The sequence below is a fragment of the Epinephelus moara genome, chromosome 9, assembly GCF_006386435.1.
Source record: "Epinephelus moara isolate mb chromosome 9, YSFRI_EMoa_1.0, whole genome shotgun sequence".
Lineage (NCBI taxonomy): Eukaryota > Metazoa > Chordata > Actinopteri > Perciformes > Serranidae > Epinephelus > Epinephelus moara.
The window spans coordinates 13499986-13517005 of NC_065514.1; the positions used below are offsets into that span (position 1 = coordinate 13499986).

Sequence of the window (17020 nt, forward strand, 5' to 3'; positions counted from 1 at the left end):
CACACACACACACACACACACACACACACACACAAGAACACACACTTAAAATATGACAGACACACATAAGCTCAACACATATTCTCCTATGTATATACACATCTCTCTCTCTCTCTCTCTCTCTCTCTGTCACACACACACACACACACATACACGCACACACACCTCAGTCCCCTTCCAACACCATTGACAGGGAGACAAACAGCGGATCTGTGAGGTTACGCGTTTAAAAAAAAAAAAAAAAAAAAAGGAAAAACACCACAACCAGCCAAGACCTGAAATAGACGAGTGGTGGTGGCAGCGGTTTTGACAGGCAGAGTGAAGCCGCTCGCTGAACGGCTTCATCCAGGAGGAGATTAGAAACACACACAGAGTTTGAAGTGTGCATTATCTTTCCAGGGATGATCCCAAAATAAACAACAACAATGGCGAAATCTCCCAATAATTAAAACGCCTAATCCACTTCCTGGTTGGTGATGACCGTGGGCTGAGCGTGTCAGCCGGGACTCGTGGGGATTGTGTGGCGTTTATGTTTAGACGCTTTTGTGTTTTAAGGTGAATTTATCGCCCTAAATACGAGGACTTACATCCAACGAGGAGAGGGCTTCAAAACCAAAATTTATTCACAGCATTGTGTGAAGGTTGTCATTTCAAAATTCTAATTCTACGTGAAGACGTGTTTGGAAAAAAAATGTCACTACTTATCCTCAAAAGCATCAGATACACCAAATCCTAAAACCTGCTTTTATTCCTCCACCTCTCTGTCTGACTGACGTGTTATTTTTATACACCTCTGTGTTTCGTGCTTCCATCCAGGCTCATGTCTCCTTTATGTCCTAATTTTACTGTTGATGTTGTCTTCTGTAACCCCGTTTGGCAACCTCCACCTATTTTTCAAAGCATTCAGGGACAAACTGCGTTCTTTGTAGTTGGAAATTTCTGTGTGGTGGCAAAAGACCTGTTAATACAGGAGATTAAAAGTGAGGATGTGATGTAAAATCACTGTGATGCGGTGTAAGAGCTGGGTGTCAAACGTCTACACTTACTTGCAGGGGATGATGTGAAAATTTCATGTCCTGATTATCCCGCCATTTCTATTGGCCTCATCTATTTGACTCACTACCACATGGTATGGACATAGTTTACAAATAACTTTGGGCTTATCTGATTGTAATAAAAAAATTACTTTAAACAAAGATGGATGGTTATAATAATACTTAGGCAAATACCTTTCTCTATAAGACATGAAGCTTACATTCTTACTTTAAAACAAAATATGATGCTCATCTCCCACATGATTATCATCACAGAGGTTGCAGATCCTCTGGTTTCTGTCCAGTCCTTTATATCTTCCTTTGACTTAAGGAATTCTGGTGTTGTTCAATCTAAAATTACAAATAGCCCATTTGCACTTCTGGTTTTCATGCAACAGATACTTCGCTTGTATAAACTCTTGTTTAATTTTGACATATATTCAATATTCAATTTACGGTATTATCCAGATAACATTCAAAATATGCTTAAAACTCCTAAAATGGCACTAATTTTTTGAGACAAAAATATTTGTAATGCATCGCATATCATGATACTTGATTAGTTCTACACTGTTAAATTTGATAGAGACCAATTTGATAATGATTAATCTGTTTGAGTCAATTAAAAAGAATGTGAATGTGAATATTTTCTGGTTTCTTTACTCTGTAATAGCAAGATGAATATCCTTGGAGTTGTGGACCAAACAAGACAGGCTTTAGGAGACACTTATGGGTATTTTGTATTTTCCCCCCACTATTTTCTGACACGTTATAGACTTAATCATTAAATAATCGACAGATTAGTCGACGATGAAAATAATGGTTAGTTGCAGCCCTAATCACAACTAAGACACACACATGGCATTTTAACTTTGGATATTAAAAATGTCAATGCCTGTTTAAGATCTTTTGCATTTTCTTTTTTAAATTGGTGCACTTGCAACCTGTTTTTTTTTATTGTTGGTTGCCCGGCTGTGTTTTTTATCACAACCAGAGATGAAATACTTTATCATTCCATCCCTTCTTCCAGATATATACTGACTTGAATCATAATGTCCCAGTTCTAGACTGTATCTTATCAGTTCTTGCTTGTGTTTTAACAAAACATTATACTACTTGTCTTTTTTTTTATTATTATTTTCGTATCTGTACAAAAACCCATATCAGCACTAGGGATGTTCCCAGATGTTAAAACAAGGGTTTCAACTCAGAAAACATAAAACAAAACATTGTGTATATAAGAGCCATTTGAAATTGTTAATGACCAAGTTGTATTTTGAACACCACTGAAATGTGTGGCACTTTTTAACATGCGTTATGAAGACTGCCCATTATCCTCCGAAACATCTTACTACAATAAATCTTTAGGAAACATTCATGATCATTACAATGGAATTTCACTGGGTGATCGCAACTGCATAAAATAATAAGTACCTCAATAATAAGTTTGACCGATTAGTATTTCTGTTATCTAGCAACTTCTAGACCACAAATCGCACACATCCGTAATCAGCACACTGTGAAGACCTATAATGCAGTCGCAGAGTCAGATGTGAGTCGGTTGAAACTAACTTGCTGACTAAGAGCTGGTGACATTTTAAGTCCTGTCCCACTGTCCCTTCAGTTACAAACCTCCTCATCATGTTGACATCAATACATCCAGCCAACCTGCTCTCACGACATCAGAAATATGACGTCAACTGAATGAAATTGAAGCTATGGTTCATAAAAAGTGTTTAAAACGTGATGATAAAAGTAAATAGTGTGCTCTGCTGTGGACTGCATCCTGGCACTTGGGCCCTTGGTGGAATTTGGCCACTACCCCACTAATGCAAACACTAAATTATATTAAATTAAAGTAAGACATATTAACTCGACTCTTTTCTCTCTTATGACATATCATATACATATAAAAAAAAAAAAAAAGGTAAAGACAGTTCAATAAATATTAAAAAAAAAAAAACACACACACTAATGAAAGCTTTGTAACTCAAATTTTGGGGATTACTTCACAAGTACAAGTTTTAACTCTTTAAGGTCATAAAGCTCTCTCAGAACTCATAAGGATAATAACACCAACAACATACAGGGATCCAGCTAGAATAAATATTTCAACAACCTTTGTGTGTGTTTCTTTCCTTATTTCCTGATGTCAGGAATTGTTGACACCTTGAAGACACAAGGGTTTTTTTCCACTGTATAATTGGCCAGTTTTTGGGCCCATTGGTGGCCCTTGAGTTGCTGCTAAGTCCAATTCAGGCCTTGAGCCAATGCCGCTTTGTTATGAGTTTTTAAAATGCCAAATAAATTGACATTAACTGATAAGATGAGTTAATCCAATGCAGGAGGAGGACCTACTAGACAGGTGTGAATATGAATACAATGTTTTAAAAGGTATGTTAAATATATATTTTTTAACGTCACTAAACCAAAGCCACGTCTGTCAACCTGAGCGAAACACAAAGTGTGTGGACCCAGTTCAGTGTCGGCATGTCCCAGCCTCTGGCCTCGCCCCAGCCTTTGGAAACCGCTGCTCTCATGGTTGTGTAGGTCTATAGAGTTCTAATTAGCTGCATTCACAAACAGCGCCGGGCTCATCAAAATGCCGAGGCCTGCAGAAAGCCACAGCAGGGGTGAGCAGAGGGTGTGTGTGTATGTGTGTGTGTGTGTGTGTGTTGCATCTTGTACATGTGGGTGTTTAGACGTGTGTGCGCGAGAAACAGAGTGTGATTTGTGTACAGGGATGAGTGCATGCGTGTGTGACACCAGTGTGTGTTCCTGTATCAAAAGGAAAAAAAAAACCACAACAATCTCAAAATGAAGACACACACTGAAGCAGCAAAACGAAGCCCAACTACAGATTCTACAGAAACCGGGCCTTTTTTTTTCCCTCCCCAAAATCGTAACATTTGTCGTCCTTCCTCGCATTTGTATGCACGGCACGGGAGCAAACAACACCGCCGTAACCGCAGAGCACAAACAACAACAACCGCACAACGAAGCAGTAAACAAAGAAGACGTCTCGGCATCTCTCTGTTTTCCAGCCAACAAACAAAATGGCTTCCGAACGCCGTTTAGAGGCAAATAACATGAGCGGGAGCAACAGTAACGACCCGGCTGTGTTCTGTGAAAAGCTTCCAGAAAAGATTTTAAAAAGACAGTATCCTCCGGAGGTTGAGTCTGTCTCATGAAGAATGAAGATATGATGGAACGTAACGCATGTGTAGTACAATATAGGGAAACGCAGCACCACCTACAACCTGACATATGATCACATCAGTGAGGTAACATATAGAACTGCACATCCAACCAGAGAGAAAGCAGCAGCATAGGATCATATCATATCATATCATCACTGCAATATAAATACCTGCCATATGCTCATTGAAGATACTATCAATAAATAAGAATACTGGGGATAAATTTAGCAAACTTGACTGTTCATCAATTGATTCAAGCTGAACAACAGTCAACTGACAACTCACAATCTCCCCGACTAAATCTTTTTAAAAGAAACTTTTTAAATGACATATATGAAAAGAGAAAACAGCTCCCAGCAATCCAACAGAACATCATCATCACTCCCTGATCAATGACTTATAGACTAAAGCACTCAGGTTGCATTTAAACTCCCCAAACACATGTGCAGTGTAAGGAAAGACACTTCAAGCCCCAAAGTAGTTTACACTGGAAGAAGGTAAACTACAGCAAAGTTACCCAGTGGAGAAATCTAGTTCAGTTAACTACAGCTACTTGGAAAAGTTGCTCATACTACTTTCTTTTACAAAAGAACTGACAGTGTGATATGAAAATATGACAAAATATAACACAAAAAAAGTAATGTGCCAGCATAACATGTCACTCAATTGAGCTAATTGCAGAAAGTACCCATTTGCTCACAGGTCATACACTATGACCTGTGAGCCCACTATTCATGAGAAAGTGTAGGAGTGTCAGCTTTGGTTTTGTATACAATGTTCATCAGTCAGACACCTGCTTCCAGGAGTCCAGGTGGGGTTTTTGCACTGAGCAGGATGACTCACTTAGCCATGTGACTTCTAAAAATATCAAGCACAACTTCTTTGAACATCTGTTAATAAAAAGCAATAATTAATACTTATGACTACAGTAGAGAAGCAATAGCAAAAAAATTCCTTGGTAAATAAGTAATCAATCACTATGCTATTATGAATGTAGGTGAACTACCAGAAAGCTGCTGCACACAGATACACATAAACATACCTTGACAACTCACTGAGGAACCAACTTACTCACTCACCAAGCCAGCAGAGATAGGACAAGATTTTGGTATCTGAAGTGTTCTGGTTCCCATTTGTAGTTCCGTTTGCAATCCAAGCAGCATTGAGCAATCACGCTTGGACGGCAGATAAAAGTGTGTGAGGAGAGACGTAACACACTGGCTGTTGTCTGAAGACAAGTTAGCGTCATATTAGCTTTTTACAAATGTATCTGAATTCATATGCAGATATCTGCTTATAGAGATTAGCCAAAATGACCAGCACAATGAGGAAGTCTTGATTCAGATATCTGCTTACTACACCGGATCTACCGAAATATTGGCTCAGAGGTTTATCATCATCAGACCGATAGTCGATAGGTCCGAGATTGGTACCAGTAAGCTTGAAATACAATAGAGCAGTGGTTCCCAGGTGATGGGTCGCGGGTCCATACCAGATGAACCGCAAGTAACTCGCAAAAGTGTTTAGTTTGTAAAAAATACACTTTATTTGTAAGCACAATGAATTTTGGCACCCAGATTTTATTTTTAAGTGCCGTTTCCTGCTGTAGATTGAGTGACTGACAACTACTTGACAGAGACAGCAAACTAGCTTGATAACATGGCTTAATGCAAGTAGGACGCTGAATACATTGAACTGTTTGGACCGTGAACTAATGAGTATGGAGAAATCTGGACTCTGAGACTGGACCAGTTGGGAACCACAGCAATAGAGGAAGTCCAGTTTGAGTAAGACCTCCATGAGTTAGAAGGCTTAATGGACATACAGCGTTTTTTATACTCTGACAGAGGATTCTACAACTCTGGAAAGTCACAATTATTTGATCTTTTGTCTCCATGATCATGAGATCGACAGTATAAATGTGGCATTCACATTATAAACTTATCCACCAGGAATATATACACGTGTTTGATTAGCCGCTGCACCACTTTGGCGATTGATTTTTTTGGCGGTGACATCAGTCTGAACATAGCCTAAGTGACTGACTGACTGACTCAATCAATCAGTAACACACTGAGTCGTTACAGACTGACTCTTTGACTTACTGGCATCCAGACTGACTGACTGACTGAATGAATCAACCTGTTCTCATTCCAAGGGCATCAAATACGGCAGCCTGGTCAGCGGCGTTGGCTTTTCATATCAACGCACAAGGCTACTACTCTATGAGACGCACCAGGCTTTCAACCAACTCCAATGTAAACCCATCCACAGCATCCAGTAGAAAGAGCGAGAACATCCAAGTAAGACGGACAGGAGGGGAGGGTAATGGATGGGCAGATAACCACAGGACTTTCACCCAGGAGGCTGGTGTTTGTGTCCTGTGTGAAACCAAAAGTCAACTTGAGTTTTTTAACCAGGTAAACCTAACCAAGTAGTGCTGTTGCCTTCACCTAAATAAGTCTGGTAGTGAGGCCTAAATTTTAAAAGACCTGTAGCATGTAACAAGCAGAATTCGACAGACATTGGCCCATCCAAATCTGATGCTAGAGGGCTACCTAGAGCGTTATAGTTTAAGCACAGAGCCACTGGCCAAGTGGCTATATTTGATGAATTTGGAGTGAGAATGTTTAAAATGAATGAATGGCTCAGTGTATGGGTGAAAGAACCACTGACTGACACATGAAGCAGCTTTCCTAACTCCCTTGCATTACCATTTACTAATCTCACCAGCATTCTGAAGTCAAAGCTACCACGTTCCACCACTGATGAAACCTGTTTGACACCACTGTGTAGAATAACACAGTGAACTGATCTCCACAACACACACACACAGGCAGGAAAGAATGAGAGCAGCAAATCAGGAAAACAGGAAGTCTCCTTCAGGAATGAACTTGAGCAGCTGAAAAACAAACTTGTTGCCCAAAAATAAAGAAACACGACAAATCAAAACATCACCTCACGGCCTTTTTTTACACCGCAACATTCATACGTCATTTACTAAGATGTACAGCACACGTACAAAGTTCCCATGAGCACAGATACCCAGGTATGTTGCAGGTGATGAGAAAAAAATAAACATCAGTAGTCACTTGGTCAAAATCAAGCACAAGTGTGTATTAATCCACCTCTAAAAATAGTCCCCAATAAATACACTAACTTGTTTGAGTAGTCTTTGCTAAAAACCACAGTGCCCAGCTATTTCGGGAGTTTGCTTATCTTTTTTTCGTATTTATTTAAATAAAACCACACATTTATTGAGTCTTATTAGAGATGGATATCTTCAGTAGGAATCAATGGGCTGAATGTGACAGACAGGGAAGTGTTGAGAGATGGACTAAACCATAATCAAAGCCATATAATCAAACCAGGCCACCTCATTGTTTAAGCAACATGTGACATCTTAACCAAAATTTTAGTGCAGAAAACCAACCAGCTCCACAAAGCCAAACAGAGCATTCAAAGAATATAAGCATATCAAAAATATCCTGCAATTTTTCAAGTCTCCTCAAAATAAAAAGTAATCCACAAAGCAAAACAGCATAAAACCCCCAAAACTGCATCTGAATGTACAAAACATAGTCATACCCACACAAGAAAATCTAAACCGCAAGCAAAGCAGCAGTGAGCAGGTGTAAGAGGAAAGAGAGGAGGAGGCTGAGAGAGAGTTGAAAGAAAAGAGGAGGAGATGAAGAAGAAGGGGGGAAAAAAAAGGAGAAAGCTGACGTACTTGAGCCGGAGAAATGTCCGCTCCCCAGGGAGGTCGGCCCGTTCTTTCCACTGCTAACAGGAGGGGAAAACATCTACAAGACAAACAGAGCGCACATTACCTCCGAGAGCACTGACACTGCAGACAGCAAGACACATCTCTACAGAATCATCACTGCGGCTAAACATGAAAAGCTTCATTCCAAAACGCCAGGGCAACATTTGGCTGAAAAAAAATGCTGCTGCCAGATTCTCATCACATTATAATCTTGTGGGGAAATGTTTTAAATTTAATGTTCTTTATTTGCATCTTATTAAAGCTTTGTTTTTCTGCTTTTAATATCGTAAATGTCTCGTTTTGGAAGGAAACTCTTTGTGGATGTCTACCAAGAAGACAAAAGGTACATCATCACTAGGGCTGGGTATCATTTCAATACGAGCTTCAATTTTGGAGCCACTGCCAAAATCATCTTTTTTTTCAAGATATTACTGAATTTGTTTTTTATTTAACAAAAGAAGCCAAAGTTTCAAATGTCGAATATTTTCCTAGCACAAGTAGTTGTGCAAGAGGTTTCAAGCAACTGCATTTAAAATTAGCAAGACTTTAATAGAAATCAGGATCAGAGAAAAATCTAATTATAAAATTGACCAAGAATTTACTGCCTGCAGAGGTGGGACAAAGTCACTGTTTTGCAAGTCGCAAGTAATCCTAAATCTTTGCTATCAAGTCCCAAATCATGACCAGCAAGTCCAGAGTCAGGTCCTAAGTGATGGCAGCCAAGTCCCAGAAAAAGTCCAACAAGTTCTGAATTAAGCCCCATTTCAAGGCCAACAAGTCCAGAGTCAAGTCTATAAACATGAAGGGTACGTCCAGAATAAAGTCTCGATAGAACTCCAACAAGTTCTAAGTCATGAAACCATTTCAAGGCCAACAAGTTCGGAATCAAGACAGGCAAGTCCAAAGTCCATGGGAGGACAGATTAAAAGTCCCAGGACAGGTAAATCCCAAGTCAGGTTCCAAGACAAGACTAAGAATACCCAAGTCATGTCCAATGGGTAGACAAGTAAGGCAAGTCTGAAGTCAAGGTCCCAAAGCACATGTGAGTACTCTGTGTTTTAACTTCTGAACAAGTCAGTGTGTGCACTTCAACAAATTATATAAATTTTTAACAGAGTAAAAGTGTGTTCAGACCAAGCGCAAAGGAATGTTTTCAAGGCATGATTACATAGAAAGTCGATGCAGAGATGCGAAAAGAGGCAAATTCGCATCCATGGAAACTGTCTAAAGTTGAGTGAAAAATTTGCGCGATGTTAAGTTGCTAAAGTTTATTAGCGTTGAAAGTCTCCTGAAATTACTGAGAATCTGTAATAAAAGACAAATTTAGTGTCACTGTCTGGGCACCCAAAAGTCTACTACTCAGTTCCAGTACTGTAAAGAGACAAATCCAAGCAAAACCATGGTCTGAACGTGCTACTTGATTCCAGCTACCGGTTGGACTTAACTATGAACCAAGTTAGCACTAACATTAGCACTAGCTGCTTTCCGCAGTAACCTGGAACAAGAGTTACTTACAAAGAAAAAACACTCCAGCAGCCATATTTATGCAAGCGGCGCATTGGTCTAGACACAACTTTACAGACAGCATGGTAAATGTACAGAAATAATAAATTCAATTTTTTTTTAAAGTCAGTAGTCATTGGAATTATAGAAAAAGTTGAGGTGCAAGGATCTTTTAAATGTAAAGTCAAGTCTAAAGTAAACAGGTCCATGACTCAAGTCCACACCTCTTGATGCCAGCTTTCCGTACTTGAGTGTTTCCAATTCTCAACGCTATGGACACATTTCAGTCTGTACGCAAAGCACATGGAGGTTCGACACCCAGCCCTAATGACCACACAGACTCTCAGCTCTTAGCTGAACACAGATATGAAGGGTTCATTTTCCAAAACACTGTGGGAACATTTTTTGGGAGGCAGGAAAAAAAAAATTCCTCATTCAGCATCTGTGATAAATAAACAGGATCGCTTAAATCACCTGCTCAATTTAATATAAATGTGTTTTCATTCAAACGTGTCACTTTTGCCAAATGCCATTTTGGAATGAAACACTTCATATCTACTTCATATCTGACTTAAACATATGAGATAATCATCAGAACTAGTCACCATCTGCTCTACACATCTACAGGAAAATAAGCCCACGTTAAGACAGAGACAGAAGCTGAATACTGATTCCTGTTGTTTTAATGTACGAGCTACTGTAAAGCTTCCCCAAGAAAACACTTCATCAAAGCGAGACATCTGACCCCGATAGATAACCTCTCTGGATAAACACCAGGCCTGTGTGTCGGCCTGTTTGATGGGGGGATCTCAGTGATCGTGAACACACTCCGAAGCCTCACACTTTCACTTGAGCTTTTAGGGGAATTTTTCTTTTCCTTTTGAAACACACCACAATATAAGCAAATTAAAACCCCGACTAAGACAATAAACACTCGATGTGGCATTGTTCTTAATACAGCCTGTGGGGCCTGTAAGGTGTGTACGCTGGATGCTGAGGTCGCTCCCTCGCGGCTGCGACGAATGAGGAGAAAACAAATGTTTGCGAGATAAAAGATCTGATTCTGATTATTAGCAGGTCTATCGATATCCCAGTCGAACCCACTCTGAGCTGCGGGTGTCAGCTTGTGGGCGTGCAAAGACAGATGATCGCATAAATTAATGCGACCGGCCTGCGTTTTTAATGAGAAGAGACACGTTCGAGCTGCTGCTGCCCTCCTTTGTTTGAATGTTTTTTCAAGAAATATAATTTAAGACAGGCTGATTGACATTTTTGGAAACCTGTTAAGAGACTCAAGAGTTATTAAATAATGAGTAGCAGAATTTATGGTAGACACATGCATCACTATATTAAGTATACTGCATATCTGTATCATCACAGTATTCCTATAGAAACTTGATATGTCTCTGTGGTTCTTTTTTTTTTTTTTTAATAAACAGCCTCTAAAACAGCTTAAAAATATTCCAGTAATATTATTACATGGGTTAACATATATCTATGGTAGGTAATTATTCATTTATTATATTGTAAGCCTTTTTAAAAATAAATGTCATTATAATATATCCTCACTGTTGTTAAAGTGCCACCAAATAATGAGTTTACAGTGATTATATCAGACATTTATAGCACTCATACACTATTTCACTTCTATAGGGGCTTTAACAATGCATTTATGATATATACAGGCCTATAAAACCGATACAGCATGTATTTTTAATTATCACAATATTGCTTTAGATGTTAAATAGTGATCTTATTGTATGTCCTTTGTTAAAAATCTCACAATAACAGTCTTATAATGTTCCTGTGGTATTCAGAGATTATGGTGTTTATGTTCTACTGTAGCTACAGGGGATTATTTTGCAGGTTATATTCCTCTTTTAATAGCTTTTAAATTCAAATCTGCTTTGATATTGTTATAATATCTCTATAATGCTGCTGCATGGTCAGTTTTAGTGTGTATTTAGGCCTCATGTATGATCTTATATTTGTTTATTGCATTAAAATTCCAGTAGCGACTGAAAGGTGCAGCAACACCAGACTCACTATTTTACTACAGAGATCCTCTGATATTGTACGTCTCTACGATAACCAGACTACCCCAGTCACCTACGTTGCACACGCAGGCCTCAGCTGGGGTCTTATTTGTTTATTGCATTGCACTAGTCTTGCAGGAACTTACAATATTACGAGAAAAAATGTGAGAATAAATGTGATTTCCTCTCCTTTCTTTGCATCTCATCCAGCATCACTAGCCTCATCCTGGTGATATGTTCTGATGTCATTATGTTCATGCTGTCTCTCTACGTTTCATAACAGGATTAATGTCAGACTTTTTTTTTTCATTTTGGGGTGTTTCAGGTTTTTTTCCCTCTCCTCCTCCTCCTCCTCCTCTTCAGAACAAAGTTGCTCCCAAAGGAGGAGAGGCGCAGGGAAAACATGGCCGAGAGCAGGAGGGGGGGGGGGGGGGCACTATTTCCTGTCCGTCAAGTTCACAACACAGGCAAAAAAAAAAACCAAACTAAACTTTTAAACGGAGTGATTTTAACAGCCTGCTGCAAGAACATTTACACTGCGGGAAGAGAAGTGTGACACATTTCTGTCTTGTGTGTGACTGTCATGCAGGTTCATGATTCCACATCGAGCATTTTGCATCTGAAATATTCTGTACAACACGGTGCATGGAGCAGCCTAGAAACTCACACACAGACATTAAAAATAAAAAATAAAAAGGAAACATTTTCTAAATCCTATCATGGGCAGAAGAAGCAGGCTACACATGAAGGAAAAAAGGACTTAAAATGAGATATACTACCATGGATGTTGGGAACATTTTCAAATCGCTGTTTCGCATCTATAAGACAACAAAATTACTAATGCAGCATCACAATTCTCTGCACACACACACACACACACAAACAAAAATGAAAATACAAATATGCACTGACTTTTCTGCAAGTTACTCTACATAAACACACTTTTGTGCAAATACTTAGACTGAGTGAAGGCTTAAAAATGTGCAGGATTATGTGCCGTGCAACTCATACAGTAAAGAAATGTAAACAGTGGTGGCTGTAAGAAGCCTACAGGACGCGTTTATGTTCCTCTCCTGTCATCATACTACTCATTATATTCATATAAACAGCAAGAAGAAGAGCGTTTGTCTCCTTACCGCGCTGAAATCCAGCAAGTCACTCAGTTCCTTGTCTGTTCCCAAAGCTGCCATCCGCTGTTGATGATGCATTTTAGCAAAATCGCACGGACCTAAAAACATGGAAACAAATGAAGAGATAGATCGATAGGAGAGGACAGGTAGACAGATTGATAGATGGAGAGATAGAGGGAGGGAGAAGAGAGGAAGACCTCGGCTTTGCGTTTTGCGCACCGCTCCGCTCCCGGGTCTCTTTTTTCCTCCACAGCGAAATAAATCCAGTAAAACAACCTCACAAGCCTCGATCACAATTCTAGTTTTCTTTCATCCTCGGCGCAGGGGCTCAGTCCTGTCGGGTTCCTGGTTTTGGCAGCAACGAAATAAATCGCAAGAGAGAAAAAAACTGACAGGAAATAAAAGAAAAGAAAGAGAGAGGGGGGTGCGACAGGACGGGAGTGTTTTTTAAACGCGTGTGTTTTTGGTGCGTTTTCTCCAGCCGAACAAGTCCGAGCTCTCCGCGTTAAGACGCAGTTTGTCCGCCGCGGCTGACTGTCAGGCTCACACACGATATAAATAAATAACACGCTGTGTCTCCGCGAGCCTCCCGGGGAGGAAAAAGATCATCTCACAAATGTGTTAGTGGGTTGTTTCTGTTTGTGTTGTTTGTGTTGTGTGTCAGAGGAAGAGTCCAGGCGGGGTGCGCGCTGCTCCTGACCGGGCTGAGGGTCCCCTCCGCTCGGCTGCGGGTGCTGAAGATCCCCGGGTACGCAGGACGGATCCCATGTGCGTCTGGCACAGCCTCGGTGTAATAAATGTGTTCGTGCGGCCACCTAGCTTACGTTCTCGTCCAACACCACCGCGCCGAGCTGCTGCTGCTACGGGAGAGAGCAGAAAATGTGCAGGAAAAATAAATATATTTTAAAGAAAAATTGGTTTGTTGCTTTGATTGATTGGCTGATTGGTGCGGTGATTGGCTGGTTTGATTTGGAATGGGTTAATTGGGCTAATTGGGGTAGGCAAAGGTGATTCTTTTATTTTTTCCTTTTTCTATTTCACCCCAAACTAGATAAAACTTTTATTAAATCATTATTTTAAAATGTTACTATTTTTTTAAGTGTTAAATATATTTATTTCATCTTTTCATTTTTATTTTTTTATTATTATTTGTATTTATTTTACACACCTATCTATTCATGCATCTTTCTTTACATATTTTTTGTAATATTCCTTTTTTATTGGTTACACTAACAAGTGCATTGAAACAAGTGCAGTGCTGACCTGCATGGTAACCCCCCCATGGGTCACCACTTAAACTACAACAGCGCCAAAACCCACCTCTCTGGAAATACTTTGCAGTACTTTGCTTTTTTTTTTCTCTCGCCTCTTTTTTTTTCCGTGCAGCCCACAGCCTGCAGGTTTAAAATGACTGGCCTATTTCTGCAAATTACACCCTGCATGTGCGGGTTTCTCTCAGAGAAAAAAAGTCAGCAAAAACACACAGGTGCAGGTACGACATAAAGGCTTATTTGTTGCAGTGTAAAGTGGTCCTGCCTGTTGGCCCTTCACAGCCTTTCACTCTCAAACAAACTACAAGCCATGTAACAGCTTATGCAGAACGCACTAAGACAGCACACAGCCACTCACTGGTGTTGCAAAATACATAAGTGCAAGCATGTTTGAATCTGTGTTGGGTTCCTGATCCGAGGTGGGTTTCATCAGAGTTTTTTTTATTTTATAAGTGTTGACAGGAAGATCTTGTCAGACATGAAGTGGACAGTAAACACAACACAACTCTCTTTATCCACTTTATCAAGCCGGGACGCACCTGACCGACACTGCATATAGTGACAGCACCGTGGCTGACTGCCAACCAGGCAAAGACGCCCGGTCCCCAAAAAGCCACAGATTTAATTTTTTTTGCACTTTGATTAATTGAAAATTCATTTGGGAAATTGTGCCATACAGTAACTCATAAACTAAGGCAGGTCTTGCGTTATTTGCCAAAAGTGTGGCCCTGTTTTGAGGACAACAAAATGCCCTCAATAGGCGCCAGCCTTGTCAGCCCAAGCTTTTTTTGTCCCAGAGTACCAAAAAATCCACCACAGCACATATTATATTACCACAAAAGGCATGAATTGAGTCAATTCAACCTGGTCTCACTCCCAACTCGTCAAATACTGATGCGTCAGCCACCTAGCAAGCCTTTAGCAACAGTATGAAACGACCAGAGGTCTGTACTACGAAGCCAGTTCAACTTACCCTGGATATCTTCTCGCTGTCTGGTCTGACTAAACTTTGGCCGTCTGGATAACTGGTACTACAAAGCTGGTTATCAACTAATTCAGTCAACTCTAGGTTCTCCTATCCAGCCAGGAGCACGTTCATGTGAAAGAGGCAAGGTTAATTACGAGCGACTAAAAAAAAGAATAAAACACTTTAAAGTAATGTCAGACTGTTTCTGCTAAAGTAATGGGTGGAAAAGTAGTTAATGACTGATCGGGTCTATCTGACTAAAATGTTGCATTTATAATAACAGGAGCCAAATAAATAATGGGTCTGTTTTATCTTAGTTCTCATTACACAGGTGTCTCATGTTATTCTGAGCTGCAGTGATGGAATCAGTGTAAAACAGCAACACTGTCACTGCTGACTGAAGTGAACTTTAAAGTTTAAATACCGCTAAAATCATGTGTTCAGTGTTGTTAACGATCTCTCCATTTGTTAGAAGCTCTGTTTTAAATCCATAAAAATAGAGACCTGGAACAATTAAATCATTCTACTGACCTGTAACAATGCACAGTATAGGCCCCTCTGTTTTTTTTTATCTGAGATCCCGGACCTTCGTTCATGGATACTTTATCTTCAGTGGTCTCATTGGTCAGAGGTCGGGGTGTTGACAGGCTGTGATCTGATATCCTGAACATAACATAAGGTTAGCTGTTCATTATCAGTTACCACGGTGATTCATCCCGGTAAAAAGAGAACCAGTTTCATAGTACTGAAAATCCAGAGTTAACCCCGAAGTTACCTCGCAAACTTCAAATCCTGCTTTGTAGTACAGGCCTCAGGGTGGCAGCATTTGTTGACACTCCAGGCAACTACCATGTTATACAGAGCGAGAAAGTCTGCATGGAGCTGATGGGAGGGGAGGTAGATGGGTCAAACAAACTCTGGACTTTCACCTTGGAGCCTGCTATTTGTGTCAAGTGTGAAACCCAAAGTCAATCGAGTTGATTAAATAATAAAAACGCAGTGTGCTGGTACGTTAGGCAAACTGTGCCAGTGATGTTTCTTTCTGAACCTAACTACGTGCTTTTGTGGCCTAAACCTAGGGAAATAACAAAAAAACATGTTTTTTTTTTTAAAAGAGACGATGCATGTTACTAGCATAAATTGACATGAGATCACTGAACATCCAAAACTGAAGAACAAGGGGTGCCTAGCGCGTCATAATTTGATGTCATGGGCCACTGACATTCAATCACTTTAAGTCGCTAAAAAATAATGAACACTCTTGCTATGTTGTCAAGTCAAAACAAGTTGGCAAACTAACATGTATGCCATGAAAAGATGAGGCTTGTTTGAGATGAACCACACCTTAAACCACATCTTAAACAAGCCTAATGATGTGTTGAAATGAGTTCCTATGACACTAACGGAATAACATAGGTGAGTAAATGTAAATGTATCATCTATCTGCAGAACAGATAGGTTTTTTTAAGATTAGGCAAATAGAAGTACTTGGTTAAGGTTAGAAAAAGTATACATTTTGGGTTAAAAGAAACCAAGATTATGTAAGATTTCAGTCCTGGTTAACTTGTAGTTAGTGGTAGTACTAGCAGGTGTGTTTGAGTGAAAGTGTATCGAGCACTGAGGGCAGCAAACACGCTTTGATCAGCCATACCGTCAGGAATATAATAGAGGAGCAACTGCTCTATGTGTTTACAGTGCAGCCAAACAAACTGTAAACTGTGATGATTAATCAGGTCATATTGCAGTCAATCATGTCATCCTACATAGAGCTTAGATTCTCTGCCTGAGCCCGACCTGGCCCGCGGGCCCAAGCCGGGTCGGGCCGGGACCCCCCACCCCTCTGACGGGCCCAGGCCGGCCCGGTCAGATATGAGAGAGAGAGAGAGAGAGAGAGAGAGAGAGAGAGAGAGAGTCAGATATGAGAGAGAGAGAAATGGCTACAGGTTGGGGGTTGCAATTCACACATACAGAAAGAGAGAGAGAGAGGAGGTGATAGAGATAAGTGGGAGGGACAGCAGCTTTGCGTGCCTCCAAAAAATATGCCCTATTCATTCAGTGTTTACCCAACACGCTCAATACATGGACATGCAATGACAAATTGTCATTAACATAT

At 40.1% G+C, this 17020-nt stretch overlaps 1 protein-coding gene across 7 annotated transcripts in view; it reads right to left on the minus strand.

Moving 5' to 3' along the window:
• The window catches only part of LOC126395245 (transcription factor 4-like), a 314524-nt gene extending 301142 nt beyond the window's left edge, over window positions 1-13382 (minus strand). For 2 of the 7 annotated variants that reach the window (XM_050052559.1, XM_050052564.1), the window contains exons 1-3: window positions 12676-13382; window positions 12319-12357; window positions 7965-8037 (exon numbers count right to left, since the gene is read on the minus strand). In XM_050052559.1, coding sequence (XP_049908516.1) covers window positions 7965-8037; window positions 12319-12357; window positions 12676-12777 — 214 coding nt within the window. In that variant the 5' untranslated portion in view covers window positions 12778-13382. The remainder of the gene's footprint in view (window positions 1-7964; window positions 8038-12318; window positions 12358-12675) is intronic. The other 5 variants (XM_050052562.1, XM_050052565.1, XM_050052560.1 and 2 more) reach the window with 5 other exon arrangements.
• Between the last annotated feature and the right edge of the window lie 3638 nt (window positions 13383-17020).